The 16,513-nt window shown below is 36.7% G+C and overlaps 2 protein-coding genes across 10 annotated transcripts in view; one reads left to right on the top strand and one right to left on the bottom strand.

Moving 5' to 3' along the window:
• slc2a12 (solute carrier family 2 member 12) overlaps window positions 1–7,731 on the top strand; it is a 49,533-nt gene extending 41,802 nt beyond the window's left edge. The window contains exon 7 of the mRNA XM_060849778.1: window positions 7,008–7,731. Within this exon, the coding sequence (XP_060705761.1) occupies window positions 7,008–7,024 (17 nt within the window). The 3' untranslated portion in view covers window positions 7,025–7,731. The remainder of the gene's footprint in view (window positions 1–7,007) is intronic.
• Window positions 6,395–16,513, bottom strand: part of tbpl1 (TBP-like 1) — a 49,708-nt gene continuing 39,589 nt past the window's right edge. For all 9 annotated transcript variants that reach the window (XM_060849782.1, XM_060849783.1, XM_060849786.1 and 6 more), the window contains 3 exons: window positions 14,595–14,698; window positions 14,223–14,317; window positions 6,395–8,726 (listed from right to left, as the gene is read on the bottom strand). In XM_060849782.1, the coding sequence (XP_060705765.1) occupies window positions 8,647–8,726; window positions 14,223–14,317; window positions 14,595–14,698 (279 nt within the window). In that variant the 3' untranslated portion in view covers window positions 6,395–8,646. The remainder of the gene's footprint in view (window positions 8,727–14,222; window positions 14,318–14,594; window positions 14,699–16,513) is intronic.

The following is a 16,513-nucleotide window of genomic DNA, read 5'->3' as shown; positions in this document are numbered from 1 at the left end:
GCCTGCATACTTGTAAGTGCATGGTAAAATAAGGCGAAAGCAGCATAGTTTCATCAAGGGGAGGTCATGCCTGATAAATTTCTTAGAATTCTTTGAGGATGTAACAAGCAGGTTAGACCAAGGAGAGCCAATGGATGTTATCTATCCGGACTTCCAGAAGGCCTTTGATGAAGTGCCGTGCAGGAGGCTTGCTGAGTAAGATAAGTGCGTATGGGGAGTATTTGAGGCAAGGATGGATAAAATATTGGCTATTTGGCAGCAGGCAGAGAGCAGGGATAAAATGGTCCTTCTCAGGATGGAAGCCAGTGATTAGTGGTGTTCCACAAGGGTCAATGTTGAGACCACAACTTTTCACTTTATACATTAATGATCTGGATGAAGGAATTGAGGGCATTCTGGCTAAGTTTGCAGGTGATACAAAGGTATTGGTCAGATAGTATTGAGGAGGCAGGGAGGCTGCAGAAAGATTCAGACAGGTTTGGAGAGTGGACAAAGAAGTGGCAGATGAAATACAATGTGGGAAAGTGTGAGGTCATGCACTTTGGTAGGAAGAATAGAGGTATGGACTATTATTTAAACGGAGAGAAAACTCAGAAATCTGAAATGCAAAGGGACTTGGGAGTGCTAGTCCAGGTTCCTCTAAATTTACAGGCTGAGTCAGTAGGTAGGAAGGCAAATACAATGTTGCCATTCATCTCGAGGGGATTAGAATATAAAAACAGGGATGTACTTCTGAGGCTTTATAAGGTTTTGGTCAGACAACATTTACAGTATTGTGTGCAATTTTGGGCCCTGAACCTCAGGAAGGATGTACTGGCCCTGGAGTGGGTCCAGAGGTAGTTCACAAGCATAGTCTCAAGAATGAAAGGCTTAACATATGAGGAAAGTTTGAGGACTCTGGGATTATACTTGGAGTTTAAAAGGGTGAAGGGGGTATCTAACTAAAACTTACTGAATACTGAATGGTCTGGACAGAGTGGACGTTGGGAAGATGTTTCCATTGTTGGGAGAGATGGGGACCCAAGAGTACAACCTAAGAGTAAAGGGAAGACGCTTTAGAATTGAGATAAGGAGAAACTTCTTTAGTCAGAGAGGGGTGAATCTGTGAAATTCATTGCCAGAGGGCTGTGGAGGCCAGGTCATTAAGTATATGAAGAACAGAGATAGATAAGTTCTTGATTGCCATGGGGATCAAAAATTAGAGAGAGAAAGTTGGGAAATGGGGCTGAAAACCTATCAACTATGATTAAATGGCAGAGCATACTTGATGGACTGAATGGCCTAATTTCTGCTCCTATGTCTTATGGTCTTATGTTCAGGCCCTTAAGATTCAACCCATTGTTTCTGCTGTAAAAAAAAATAAATAGAGCGCCCTAATAACCACTAATTGTTAAGAAGATTGCACAACAAAAGCAGGCCAGCGAATGTCCACATTTGGCACCAATCTGGGTCAAGTTATCTGATCTCAGCCATTGTGGTTAGCTGGGTAATGCAACGACATTCTTAGCAATGGAGAGAGGATTAGTCAACCAACATGTCAATTCATGACTGATACTGAAACAGAATTAGGCTAGTTTGAGTACTCCAAACTCTGTTTTGATCACAAGCTAGCAACGTAAATCCCCATGGATCCTCTCACTTTTATTTGGTTCAAGTATGCTCTTGCCCACTCCTCAAGCTGACCGACAACAGAGTATTTTTTGCATCCCCACAATCACTGAACTGTGAATCTTATGTTCTCCCACCTTTCAAAACTCTGATACTTTGTCAGATCCAGAGAATTTGCATCTGTACCTCAAACAAAGGTTTGTGTTTTTCTTGAAGCCAACTCTACAAGCATTCAGGCAAAACTTACACAAAATCAACTATGATGGGTTGCATATTGTGTAAGGGTGGCTGAAACACATCTCCTCCGCCATATTCTGTATCTCAACTCTCATTTGGCCAACATTCTTGGTGGGGGGAAGGTAACATACAAAAACACACCAATGACACACTGAAGCACTACATTAATCATAGCAGCATTGACATTAATGACTGTGTGGTGCTTTCTTCCAATAGTTCAAATAGCTAACAACTTGCTTGTTAAGCTGCATCTGAGACCAAATACCTTAAATGATAAAGCAGGGCAGCAGCAGAGAAGAAAGCAAATCTAAAAAAAGTCATCTCACACTCAAAACATTAATCCCATCTCTCTCTTCACTGATGCTGCCAGACATGCTGAGTTTCTCCAGTACTTTTTTTAAAATTTCAGATTAAAAGTATTTTCGTTTAAATCTTCCACTCTGCTTGATTGTTCATTGCAACTGTCTGATTGATATTGGTTCACTTATCAATTCTACCAGAGGCTACTGATAGCCTGGAGAATATCAGCAGTCACTGCAGATTCAGAGTTGAAGATTTTAGATTAGATTGGATTCCCTACAGTGTGGAAACAGGCCCTTTGCCCAACCAGTCCACACCAATCCTCCAAAGAGTAACCCACCCAGTCCCATTTCCCTCTGACTAATGTAGCTAACACTATGGGCAATTTAGCATGGCCAATTCACCTAACACACACATCTTTGGACTGTGGGAGGAAGCCAGAGCACCTGGAGGAAACCCACGCAGACACGGGGACAATGTGCAAACTCCACACAGTCACCCAAGGCTGGAATCAAATCTGGGACCCTGGTGCTGTGAGAGAGCAGTGCTAATCACTGCACCACCAAAGAAAGACTCCATCCTGTGAACAATAAGAATTTTGTTCATTTAAACTTGGTTTTATGGATGGCCATGATAGCATTTTTAAAAAGTTTGCATGTTAAGACAGCATACTATTGGATTTCTCTGATTTTGTCTTCTTGCCACTGACAAATTTTGTCAAATTTTCTTCACGATTCAGCTTTGAGCTATTGGAATGTTATCTTCTTGACAAGTGGACTTGGATTGTTCTGCCAACAAAGTAATTGCTCTTTTTGTATTCCGGGAAGCCACATATGTCTGTATTACTTTGATCAAACCAATTCTGGTGACAATAATGTTCAAATCTCGTGTTCTTGGCACAGGGGTCCATGCGATTGACTTAATCCCAATGTTCTGAAAGTAAATTAGGTGTGTGAAAAAGAGTAATGGTGAGCAGCTTTTAAAATTCCTACTTTCGGGCTAAAACTTTCTTGCAATGTTTTATGGTGGTGGAAATTCATTACCAATGAGCCATGCCAATAATTTGGCCAGAAGCAATCAGTCCCTGCAAAGATCAATTGATATTGACGTCATTTACGTCTATCACTGAACCAATGACATAAGCCAGAAGATGCTAACAATTTGATCTGGAAATCTCCACGTTTTTAATATCGATCCTTGGGGATGTCATGCATTTTGTTTTAGCAATAGAACACCATTTCCATTGACCTTTTCTCTAATAGTTCCTCTCCAGATATTGGATCACAGCTACTGGGGCATTAGAGAAATAATTTCTTCTTTTGGTATAACAATGAGGACTTCAAGATCAGCATAGAACTCTTCTTCTTGGCAATGGCATAACCATTGATGACAGTAGCATATTAATTATGGCTGAGCTCAATATGTCATGTTACATGCCTTTCATTTATAGCATTGGTGTGTTCTAGCAGTGCAGCCAAGATCCTAGCTCACTGACAAAATCAATGTCTGGATGCAGTGGTGTCTATCAGTCTTGTTTCATGACAGCATATGAAGTGAATCAAACTGGTTGAAGACTGACATCTATGGTGCAGGAGATCTAAAGAGGATGAACGACAATGAAAGATGGATTGTCTACTCCTGTTTCTGGTTGAAGACGGATGCAAATATTCATCTATTTTCTTAAGTTACTGTGCTACATTGCACATCTTTGAAGATGGGATTTTTGTAAAGCCTCATTCTCCTTTTGTTAGTCTTTTACTTGTCTACTACCATTCACAACTGAAAAAGTGTCCAGATGCAGAATTTAGATCTGATTCATTGGTTTCAGGATTGCTTAGTCCTACTTATTGCATACTGTCTGCTGTTTAGTGTTCAACTCATCCTGTGTTATAACACTGCTAGTTTAAAACCTGATTTTTAGGTGCTCCTTGCTTTTTAAACTAGGTCTAATCTCTTCAAAAATGTCTTTTAATAAAAAAAGTCATGGACTGAATTAAGAAAGAATGGTTTCAAAACCAGTGTTCTTCTAGGCTTGCTACGTTTTGAAAATCAAATGTCGCAAGCATCTTTTAAACAGCTGCTTAAATAAACAGTTATTGAAATTTGCAGACAGACTGGCACTGAGGGGCTCTGTTTTCAGATGGAGCTTTGGTTGGCAACAACAATTTGATCAGTCTATTGCCTAATGATCAATTATCAATGATAACAGCCTTTTGCCTGCCAACAACTGTATGGATGGTTCTCAAGTAAATGAACATCTTGCGGCTAGGAATAAGATATCTGGATACTGCTCAGGAGCTGTTTCTGTTCTCTGCAGTAAGCCACTTTGAACCAAAGGAAACCTACTTTACCATTCCAACAACAGTTGTTGCAAGTTATAACATTTAATTGACAAGTCAAAAGATCTTTCATAAGTGAATCAGCCATTCTGTGCTCCTTGTAAGCTAGTGGAAGTATTTAGAAAAGGATGAGAAGAAACATTCTGATCAACAAAAAATATGTAAACAAAGACGATTGAACCACAGCCCTAGTTTTCCCTCAATATAATGGAATTTGATTTATTCGATCACATTAATGGCTCTCATGTTATCCCTGACAAATAACTCTAGAGATTCATAATTCTGGTCACTAACCCAAATGTAGTAGAGTAGAATTTGCAGGTGTACGTTCTAAATTATAACAGCAAGGTTATTTAAAATGCCTAGCCTTTATCATGCAAAACTATTTTGCTTTCTCTAACCTCAGGATTGGCAGGATGTGTATCCTTCAATACATGTAACCAACATTAGGAGGAACAGTAATTTTGTGGTAGTCATTAGACTGGTACTCCAGAGGCTAATGCTCAGTGGATATAGTTTGAAATTCTACCATGGCAATTTAATGACTAAATCTAGAACTGAAAGAAGACTTAGTAAAGAGTGACCATGAAAATTATTATTTATCATCATAAAAACCTATTTGGTTCAGTGATGTTCTTTAGGGAAGGAAATCTGTCCTTCTTACCTGGTCTGGTCAAGTAACTCCAGACCCACAGTAACATGGTTGACCCTTTAACTGTTCTCTGAAAGAGCCTAGTAAGCCACTCAGTTCAAAGGTAATTAGGAATAAGAAACAAAGTTGGACTTGCCAGAATCCTATGAAAGAATAAAGAACGAAAAATATGGTAGACCTCTAAAACTTAAAAAAAAATGTGTATGCAATTTTTTTCTTAAAATCAGGTCAGACATGTTATGACACACTTTTGTGGTAAATGGCACTTGAACCTGGACCTTCTGGTCCAGAGGTAGAACTACCACTGCTCTAAAAGACCACTTTACCTACAAACCATTTACATGTTTTAATTTTTTGGCATACCTGCATCATCTCTTCCCATATATTTATTTGCACTAAAATCTTAATTCTGCCATACAGCTCTACCTTAAAATCCTTCATTTGATGAATATATGGTTCTTGAATGGCTATTTGCTAAGTCGGAAAAATAGCCTGAATTATATGTACGTAACTGGAAATTGGATATTTGCCACAAAGTATCACTTGCCTTCAAAATAATTAGGTATTTGATTGAATCCCAGAAGCTGTCAGTGATAATTCAATGTTAATTCCACTAACCTGGAAATAAGATTCATTTACTAGGCTACTCAAGAATTGTACATGCTGTTTTTCGGGAAGAATGATATTGATGTCAAATTTCTGCTTCTATCAGTTAACTTATAATTTGAAAAAAGCCAAAAAATGTCTGGCCAACAATCTTATTTGTACATTGAGTATTATGTGGAAATATGTTATTCAGAATTCCATTTATACCTTCCCTTTTGTGGATAGCCTTCAATGCCATAATCACTTGCATGCCCAGGGGAAAAAATAATTCAGGAATTTCCATTGAAACTGGAAATCTTGCAGATGACAGTACACTGAGCTTGAGCTATAATCTATCATTACTCAAAATGCAAGCTTACAATGTCTATCTATGCCGTACTGCACTGTCCTACAGCATTGTAGATGCATGCACAGTTCAGTACTCTACAGTTCTCAATTCTAATTTTGTTTCCTCATTACAAATCACTTACTTTCGCTTTCTCTGGATCATTAATTAAAAATGAACTTCACTCATTGAAGCACACCTTCTCGGATTTCCCTCTTCAACAGTGAAGTGCTCATGCACGTCAGGTCAACAGAGTCACCTTGTTACTGAAAATTTTAAAAGCAAACCAAAACACATTTTTCTACGAATAGTAGCTTTTGAATTTTTTTTTCCTGAATTTACAGTTTTACATATGAAAGTTACATATTTCTATGAAAAAGTATACCATCTTAACTACATCTTATCAACACAAACATTTAGCCTTTGCAGTACATAATTGTCCTTCCAACTCAAATACAACAGTAGAGGCAATTTGAAAGGTCTGGTAGAAAAGCAATACAATGTTCCAGCTATTTGCAATTGGAATGAAGACATAACATCTATGCAACAATGCTGACATATATTGAAAAATACTATTTACATGACAGATGCACTCTGTCATTCAACATAACCCTTTGAGGATGCGGAAGCATTGCTACATTAAATAAGCAACTATTAAATATTCAGGTCTACATTTATTGGGAGAATATTGTAAATTGATATGTTACCGTTGCATACATCCATCTACAATTTTGTCCAGGATTGAAAATTTACAGAAAACTTACAAAAAAATGGGTTATTCAGAAGTGCTATCCAATACTCAGAGGATTATGTTTGATGTGAATTTTGATGTTAATTTAAATGAAGTAACATCCAATTGAATATTTTTGTTTGCGAATTACCTTGCAATCACAATTATAAAGTCATATTTCAAATTCAATTGTATTCTTATATCAAACAGATGCTACTTGCTCATGAGGATGGACATGCAACCTGAGGAATAAATATTCAGCTGGGAAAAAGAGGAGCCAAATCAAGAATAGGTTCACTGCTATACTGCAGTATGCATTCTACAGCACAAAGTCAAGAGTTTCAAGCTTAGTAATTTGCAGAATGCAAGCTTTGTTTTCATTTTAGATAATTAAATTTGATGAAATACTGTAATATCAAATATTTATTATGCAGCAAACCGTAAGCACTGACTATTTCCTTTAGAAATGGTGAAGGGTCAATACCATCTTTTTTTAAGTTACGTAAGTAATTTCTTGTTAATAGGTACATTAAAACTTTCAAATCAAAGCTGCGCATCAAAACACTTTCAATTCAGTATTTATTAAAACAATAGACAAAATAAATCTGGGTTCAGAGAATAAATCTCACTGGTGATCGGTTGTCACTGGCTTTCTTTCTGGAGTATGAAATATTCATAACTCAAAAGGTACACCTAAGTTGACAGCAAACAAAAATAAAAAAAAACACTGAAACTCACCAACAGCAGTGAGATTCTCTTTATTCTGTGGGAGGTGAGGTTCCTGTTTAAATTCACCGTCTGCAGCATTATGGGCTATTTAATTCTCGTCCCATGAAAGATTTTTTTCAAATACAGAAATGTTTCCTAAGGGATTGGCTTAGAATATTAATGCAACATTTGTTACGATGTTTTAACACACTTCCAATGTTTATGATAAATGGTATGCATCACAGCATTTTAATAAACAACTTTACACTGCCTTTTTGATCCATTAGATGGTGCTGTATATGAAGTTCTTAGCTTAGTTGATCAATTTTAAAATGTAAGATCAACAAGCAATCATGCAAATATTTAAATAATTTGTCAATATCTTACAATTTGCAAAAGGTTTGATGCACTAGTGTTTTAAAAAATTAATAGAACGTGACTTGACTTCAATTTTTAGGAACCCTCCATTTTTAATTAGCCCATAAAATATTGATTTTAAAAACGAACACTCCGTCTAGGTATACCTGAAATTTTTAATCACTATGAAATGGGAATTTAGTTTTAAGCACAACTATTACTTGCAAAGATTTGTTGGTCAAAACTCATTGCCCAAATAATGTTTTGGGTTTATTCATGAATACTAAATTGATTCCTCAGTTTATATATTTTAAAAGAAACTATGAGTGATGGCAGGGTTCTTGCATAAAATTAAATACACATCTATTAATTTTTATTTAAACACTTCAACCAAATGAACAATGATATTGGTGGCATCTTTGGTTTTCATATACAGCATAAATTTATTTTTTAAAAAAGACCTCACAATAAAACAAAAAAGCTCAACCAGAAAAAATGGTTCAACTTTAAATGTAGTGCACATTTTACAATCTTGTTTCCCTTACTGCACAGACTAAAAGAGCTCTCCCAAGAAAAACAGCAGCATCATGTCATGTAAACAGTTCACAATAAAACAATATTAACATCCCAATATGAATACATTTGCATTGTGTTCATACATTGTTATAAGCTTCTCACAGTCTCTCATTTACTGTATGTCCATTCCCAGAATTATTATATGGTAAAACTGGTCTTTGTAGTCATCTATTCAATAGCCAAAAGGATGGTCCCAGAATAGGAATGGTTATTTAATCATCTTTCGGGATTCAAAGATTAAAGGATAGGTTTGCTCCACTGCAGTTGCAACACATTGTATGCTGGGTGCTAAGATAGAGAATGGGAAAAAATACACAAAATTATATATCACACTTAACTGGTTTATTCTACAGTGTAAAATTAATAATTTTAAATTAAACTCTTACATATATTAATTCAGTTTTGCTAATTTTTGACATACTGTAGAACTTTCCTCAATTTGAACCAGTTATAAGCTTAAGTTTCACTGCACACTCCCTTGGGTACAGCAGTATAGTCACTCTCAAAATAGTAATTGTCTTCGATCTAAAGATGTTTAAATACTACCCAGTGCAACATGAAAACATGCAATAATGAAACTCTAGTATGCAACAGAACTTGACCAATACATCTTTCACACATGCTCCTACTTATAGCTCAGAAATAAAGCAATTAGCTGGAGATGAGCATATATTATTTCTTGAGTTGCTTGATTTTACAAGTGATTATGAGATAGCAACAACGGTTATAATTGGGAATACTTAATTTCAATGAAACTTGTTTTTATTTACTAAGACTAAATATCAATGATGCTATATTTCCCCATATCTATGGAAAATTGGTAAAACAAAAAAACTTAAATCTTTAATTTTTTTTGGATTGAATTAGATGGCAGTGTAGACCTGATTCCAAAACCAAGACGCAATAAAATTGGTGAATTAACTAACTTAATATCAACTGGGACAGACTATGAATGAACAGAGAGCACTAATTCTTGAACTGTTTTGAAAAGAATATAGCGAGTTTGGAGAGGATTTGTAGCTCAGATTGCAGTTCTGGATGTAGGTTTGCATGCTGAGCTGGAAGGATCATTTTCAGACGTTCCATCACCATACGAGATAACATCATCAGTGAGCCTCTGGTGAAGAACTGGTGTTATGGCCTGCTTTCTACTTATGTGTTTAGGTTTTCTTGGGTTGGTAATGTCATTTCCTGTTCTTTTTCTCGATTTCTCATAAATAGAAAGTGGGCCATAACACCAGTGCTTTACTGGAAGCTCACTAATGTTATCGAATATGATGACGAAATGTCTGAAAACAAACCTTCCAGCTTAGAGAGCAAACTTAAATTCTGAAAAGAATATTTTTGAAACCAGCATTCAACAAGCTTGATGAGAGAGGATGAAATGCTAGATTCAATTTTAGGAAACAAAGCTGGACAGGTGAATGAAGTGGCAGTGAGTGACACATTTTGGAGCTAGCGACCATAATATAGTTAGATTTAGCATAATTGTGTGAAAAAGACAAAAATAAAACAGGTATAAAGAAGTGTAAAGTTTGCCTTCATCAAATTTAGGAAAGATGATCTGGCAAAATGGACTGGTTACAGTCACTTGAAGGTCATTGGCAAAATCATGCGAGGCATTCAAAAGTGAAATTCTGAGGCACAGTGTAGATATGTCTCCACCAAGATAAAGGCCGGTACTGCCAAATCTGGTGTCCCCTGGTTATCCAGAGGTATACAGGACAAGACAACACAGGAAAATTGAGCTTAAGACAACGCAAAAAAAGTACACTTAAGGAAACTTGGAAAATGGAAAGCATAGGAGTGATGTGGAAAGTTATGGGAAAATACTGGCCTGGAAATTTAAGGAAATTTCAAAGATATTTTATCAGCTTATTTAGAGTATGATGATGATCAAGGAAAGAAACCAATACAGAAATTGCTGTCAAGGCTCAGCAGGTCTGGCAGCATCTGTGGATAGAAATCAGAGTTAACATTTCGCGTGAAATGACACTTCCTCAGAATTGTTGAGGAAAGGTCACTGGACCCAAAACATTAACTCTGATTTCTCTCTACAGATGCTGCCAGACCTGTTAAGCTTTTCCAACAATTTCTGTTTTTGTTTCTAATTTATAGCATCTATAGTTTTTTCGGTTTTGATTAAGAGTTATCAGAGATGTACATGGGGGTAACCTGTGTGTGGATGTAGACGATGTGATCAATGTTCTAAATTAGAATACCTTTCTCTGTCCTCAGAACGGAGATACTGCATACATCCAAATTAAAGAGGAGTAGTGTGAAATATTCGATAAAATAAGCATAATGACAAGGGAAGTACTGGATGGGCTGGCATGTTGACAGTTGGATAAATCACCAGGGCCAGACAATTTGCATCCTAAATCGTAAAGGGGTCAGCAAGGAATAGGAGACACTCTGTGGAATGGTTGCAGATCTTGGGGGTGTGTGGATTGATGAAAGCAGTGCCATGGTTGTTGGTGACATGGAGTTTAGTAAGGCAGTTGACATGGTCCCACAGGGTGCACTCTTTAAAAAATAACGCCCAAGAAATACAGGGAAGTGTGGAGAGTTGAATCCAAACTTGCTACAGTTTCAAGTTGATATTTCCTGTTTTTGACTGGAAACTGATTGCCAGTGGTATTCCACGGGCCTTACTATCGGATACCTTGCTGTTCATTAACAATTTAGACATAAATGTGGCAAACAAGTTGAGAAAATTTGGAGACAACACTAAAATTGCCTGGATAGTTGGTAGGGAGAAGGAAGCTGTCGAATGTTGAAGATGGCTTAAGTATTATTGGTTTGGTTAAGTGGGCAGAAAAGTGACAAATGGAATCCAATCTGAAGAAGTGCAAGGTTATGCTTTTCAGGAGAAATACACAATAAATGGGAAGGTATTAAAAGGGGTAGAGGAAGAGAGATGTGGAGTGTATGCCCACAGGTTCCTGAAGGGGGCAGGACAGATAGGTAAGGTGGTAAAGAAAATAGAAGGGATTGTTTTCTTCATTGGCCAAAGTATTGAATGTAAATGCATGAGTGCGATACCAGAGCTATACAAGACTTTGGTTAGACCACAAGTGGAGTTGTGTGATCACCGCATTACAGGAAAATCTTAATTGCTCTAGACAGTACGCAGGACACTGTCAGGAATATTGCCTGGGCTTTAAAAATTGCAGATCTGAGGAAAGATTTAATAGAATCCCTACAGTGTGGAAGCAGGCCATTCAGCCCAACAAGGTGACACTGATGCGCTGAAGAGTATCCCACCCAGACTGACCCCCTATCTTATTTCTGTAATCTTGCATTGCTCACGTCTAACACATATCCCTGGACACTACAGGGTAATTTAGCATGGCCAATCCACCTAAGCTATACATCTTTGGACTTGATACAGTAGGGTTGCTTTACTTTGAACAGAGGAGGCTGAGAGGTGAATGATGGAGCAGGTTCGAGGGGAAAAATTACCTACTTGCATCTCTTCTAGCCTTGTTCCAAAATTTTAAGTGGCAATACTAATTTGAAGCGTGCCCCATATATGCTCACAGTGAAATGATATCTGCAAAGGCACTAACTTTAAACAAATCCCTCATTTATAGACCATATTATTAATGTCAAATTTAATATATGCAATTACAATATGAAAACTAAGTAATGCTATTGTTAATTTAGCTGATCTACTTCCTCCATAATGATGATCCTGTTTTACAACCAGAAATTTAAAATCTTTTCCCTATTCAAAACCCATTACACCCCCCTCACTTTCGAACCAACAAATCAATGCCACACTTCAAATGAGTACTTGATACCCTAAGGGAATAGTGTATTTTGAGTTGATATACAATTATTATTAGGACAAGTTATATTATGCCATCCATAAGTAAAACAGAGCATTAGGGATAGTCAACATGGCTTTATGTGTGGGAAATCATGTCTCACAAACTTGATAGGAGTCTTTTGAAGAAGTAACAAAGAGGATTGATGAGGGCAGAGCAGTAGATGTGATCTATATGGGCTTCAACAAGGTTTCCCATGAGAGACTGATGAGCAAATTAGATCTCATGGAATACAGGGACTGGAGGCCTGTGACCAATGGAGTGCTACAAGAATCGGTGCTGGGTCCACTACTTTTCATCATTTATGTAAATGATTTGGATGTGAGCATAAGAGGTACAGTTAGTAAGTTTGCAGATGACACCATAATTGGAGGTGTAGTGGATAGCGAAGGAGTTACCTCAGGTTACAACGGCATCTTGATCAGATGGGCCAATGGCTGAGAAGTGGCAGATGGAGTTGAATTTAAATAAATGTGAGGTACTGCATTTTGGGAAAGCAAATCTTAGCAGGACTTATACACTTAATGGTAATGTCCTAGGAAGTGTTGCTGAACAAAAAGAGGCCTTGGAGTGCAAGTTCATAGCTCCTTGAAAGTGAGTCGCAGGTAGATAGGATAGTGAAGATGTTTGGTATGCTTTCCTTTATTGGTCATAATATTGAGTACAAGAGTTGGGAGGTCATGTTGCGGCTGTACAGGACATTGGTTAGACCACTGTTGGAATATTGCATGCAATTTTTGTCTCTTTCCTCACAGAAAGATGTTGTGAAACTTGAAAGGGTTCAGAAAAGATTTACAAGGATGTCGCCAGGATTGGAGGATTTGAGCTATAGGGAGAGGTTGAGTAGACTAGGGCTGTTTTCCCTGGAGCATCAGAGGTTTATAAAATCATGAGGAGCATGGATAGGATAAATAGACAAAGTATCTTCCCTTGGGTGAGGAGGTCCAAACGAGAGGGCACAGGTTTAGGGTGAGAGAGGAAAGATATAAAAGAGACTTAAGGGGCAACTTTTTCACTCAGAGGGTGGAAAGAGCTGCCAGAGGAAGTGGTGGAGGCTGGTACAATTACAACATTTAAAATTGCATCTGAATGGGTATATGAATATGAAAGGTTTGGAGGGATATGGGCCAGGTGCTGGCAGGTGGGACTAGATTGGGTTGGGATATCTGGTCAGCATGGATGTGTTGGACTGAAGGGTCTGTTTCCATGATGTACATCTCTGATTCTATGACTCTTAGTGTCCAATCCAAACTTTTGTTTTCATGCTTTGTTGCAATGATACTTTCAAGGAATTAAATACAAATATCACAAATTAAGAAAAATTTCTATGCTAATGAATACTGACATTTAGTACTCCATCAGTGAGAAAAACAGAAATTGAAGTATATTAAATTGTGGGTCAAAATGAGGGGCACAGTAGAACCAAAGACCTACTGTGTAGTTTTCGAGCAACTACATATTTTTCTTCATTGGTATGCACAACATCTGGTTGGCAACATTAATTTGGTGATCATTTTCTATAATTATTTAACATTATTTGACTGGCTGTTAAATAACATTTTCATTAACAGTTAGGAGTTTCTTTGACAACTGCAAATTGCAACATTTTTCAAGGTAATATTTTAGGAGTGTCTGTTCTGAAAAAGTAATTTGATTGGCGTGAGAGAATAATTACATTTCTGATAACATACATACATTAAACGTTTTAATGGCATTACATAAAGGACTATGAACAATGCAGATATTGCAGACAATATACTTAATGTTAATAAGAAATCGTGTAATATAATGATCTCATGCAATCCAAAGAAATTCATTAAAAAGATAGCTACAAATTAATCCTCAAAATACTTATTTTTAGAAAGTTTATGAAGAATGTTTCTGGACAAACCTGAAAAAGAACGAAAAGAGGCCATAATAGTTCATTTTAAATTGAGGTCTGCAAACATACCTGTTATTGTTATACTGCCTGTGGAAAAAATTTGAAGTGTAGCTTTTAACGCTTTAACTCTATAAGATGCTGCAGGATGCAGTTCTGGCTCGTAGCTGCAAGAGAGAAAAAGAACACTGGAATTTCAGTGACTAATCAAAATAATTAAAAAGCACAACTACTTACAATGTAGCTTGAGATTATTAAAAAACACAAGAAGGAAAGAAAATAATCACTGATGAAATGTAGAAATTCTGAATTTACACAGCAGGTCTGTCAGTATCTAAGATGAAAAATGTGAGCTTATATTTGGGGTAGTGATTCTTGATCTACTCCGACCTTTTCTATTTGTGTTAGCATCATAGTTATCCACAATAACTTCCAAATGCATACCTTGCAATTGGCCGATTTCTTTTTGTGAATTCTGGTAGCCTGATTTCAAATGGCATTGTGCATACAGCCAGGACATTGACAATTTTATAGCCAGCAAATTTTACCTTCAAAATATCAAAGAAGTTATTTTAAAAACATGATATAACACTGTTCTACAACATAGTTAAATATTTACCCAGTATTAAGATTCATAGTTGACAGTGAAAATACAAATACACCTGGCATGTGTAATAATTTAGACAAGGGCCTCCTCTCATTGGCACCCAAGTTATTATTCAAAACATGATGATGACATAAACATCTTCCCTCTACTGGTTGTAATTACCTCGTATGTATTTGTGGCAATCTAAATATTAATCTCTAGGGGGCAGACAAATGGATAGCACAAAACTATCTTAAATTAAATAGCAGCAGAACTGGCAGGCTGTAGCAAGTACTGCAAAGATCAATGTATGGGCCTAAGTCAATTACAATCTGTATTTACAATTTAGATGATAGGAAAGTGCTGTTTTCAAGTGAGGGAAATTCAAAGTGGCTACAAAATGAATCAAACGGATATGACTGGGTCAAAAACCCGAAAAATGGAATTACAATGTGGGAAAATGCGAAATTGTCCATGACAACGGACAATTATAACAGGAAAAGTAGAAAGCAGAATATTCCTAAATGATGGGAGGGTATTGGTATTCATAAACAGGATGCCCTTAAATGTGAACTACAGAGAGTTAACAGGCAGATACAACAAGTATATAGGAGAGCAAATGATATCTTCGTCTTTATTGCAAAGCGATTAGAATAAAGGATTACATCAGTCTAATGCAGTTACATAATACTTCCATGGTTTCACCAAGGCCTAGTGTACAGTTTGAACTCATTATCCATGGAAATGATGTACTTGCCTTTGAGAAGTGTACTAAAGGCTCACCAAACTGATGTCTGGGATGAGTAGATTATCCTCTGAGGAAAGATGGAGCCAATTAGGCCTAATCCCTTGAGTTTAGAAGAATCAAAGGTGATCTCATTGAAACATAAAATTCTTAAGAGATTTGACAGGGTATGTAATAGATGGATGCTTGGGAGCCATCATTTCAGAATAAGAAGTCAACTATTTCGGACTGAATTGAGGGGAAATTTCTTCAGAAGGTTGGTAATGTTTTGAATTTCGGTCATTCCTCTCTATTGTGCTAATAGCATGTTTAACTAAAAGAGCCATCCTTTCTAGTTTCTTATCCTTCCTAAATGTCAGATACCCATCAATGTTCTGGGTCCAATCCAGGCCATCCTGACCCGCACATTAAATCACTACTAGTCCTCTCTCTATAATGACAGCAGCTCTACAGTCTGCTAAGATTTTGATGACCTTACCCATGCCACAACTGACATTAAATTGCCAGACTTACAGAAAAATGGGTCTTTTAAATTGAATCAGAATAAGCTAGCAAAATTGTCAATGCAAGTTGGTAGAAAATATTACCCACAATTAGAGGCAAAGGTAAAATAGATCAAACAAAGGAGCTGTTATCGATTTATTAAGGAATAATAGAGAAAAATCAAAACAAATCTACCTTGAGGAAATGAAATGTTATAGACTTCAAGGAATTCAGTTACTTTATATTTTACTATATTTCAGTTGTATTGGCTGTTTTAGAATACAGTTATACTGTTAATTTTGCAAAGCAGTTTCAGAAAAGCTCTCACACTGATGTATTTGACAATATATGAAACATAACTTGAGGAAGTGCAAGATTTGGTTCAGAAAATGCTCCAACTAAATTTCTCAGATACCTTGTAATCACACTTGAGTTGTTTAACATGTTTTAAGTGTGCAGACACTCCAGGGAAATCATTTTGTAGTAACTGAGACAATTCACCATCAAAATATTCAATTTAAAAATTAAATAAATAACCTCTAACTCCTT

Source organism: Hemiscyllium ocellatum, chromosome 3, assembly GCF_020745735.1.
Source record: "Hemiscyllium ocellatum isolate sHemOce1 chromosome 3, sHemOce1.pat.X.cur, whole genome shotgun sequence".
Taxonomy (NCBI): Eukaryota; Metazoa; Chordata; class Chondrichthyes; order Orectolobiformes; family Hemiscylliidae; genus Hemiscyllium; species Hemiscyllium ocellatum.
Note: the sequence above shows the minus strand (reverse complement) of the source record. Positions and strands in the feature narration are given on the sequence as shown.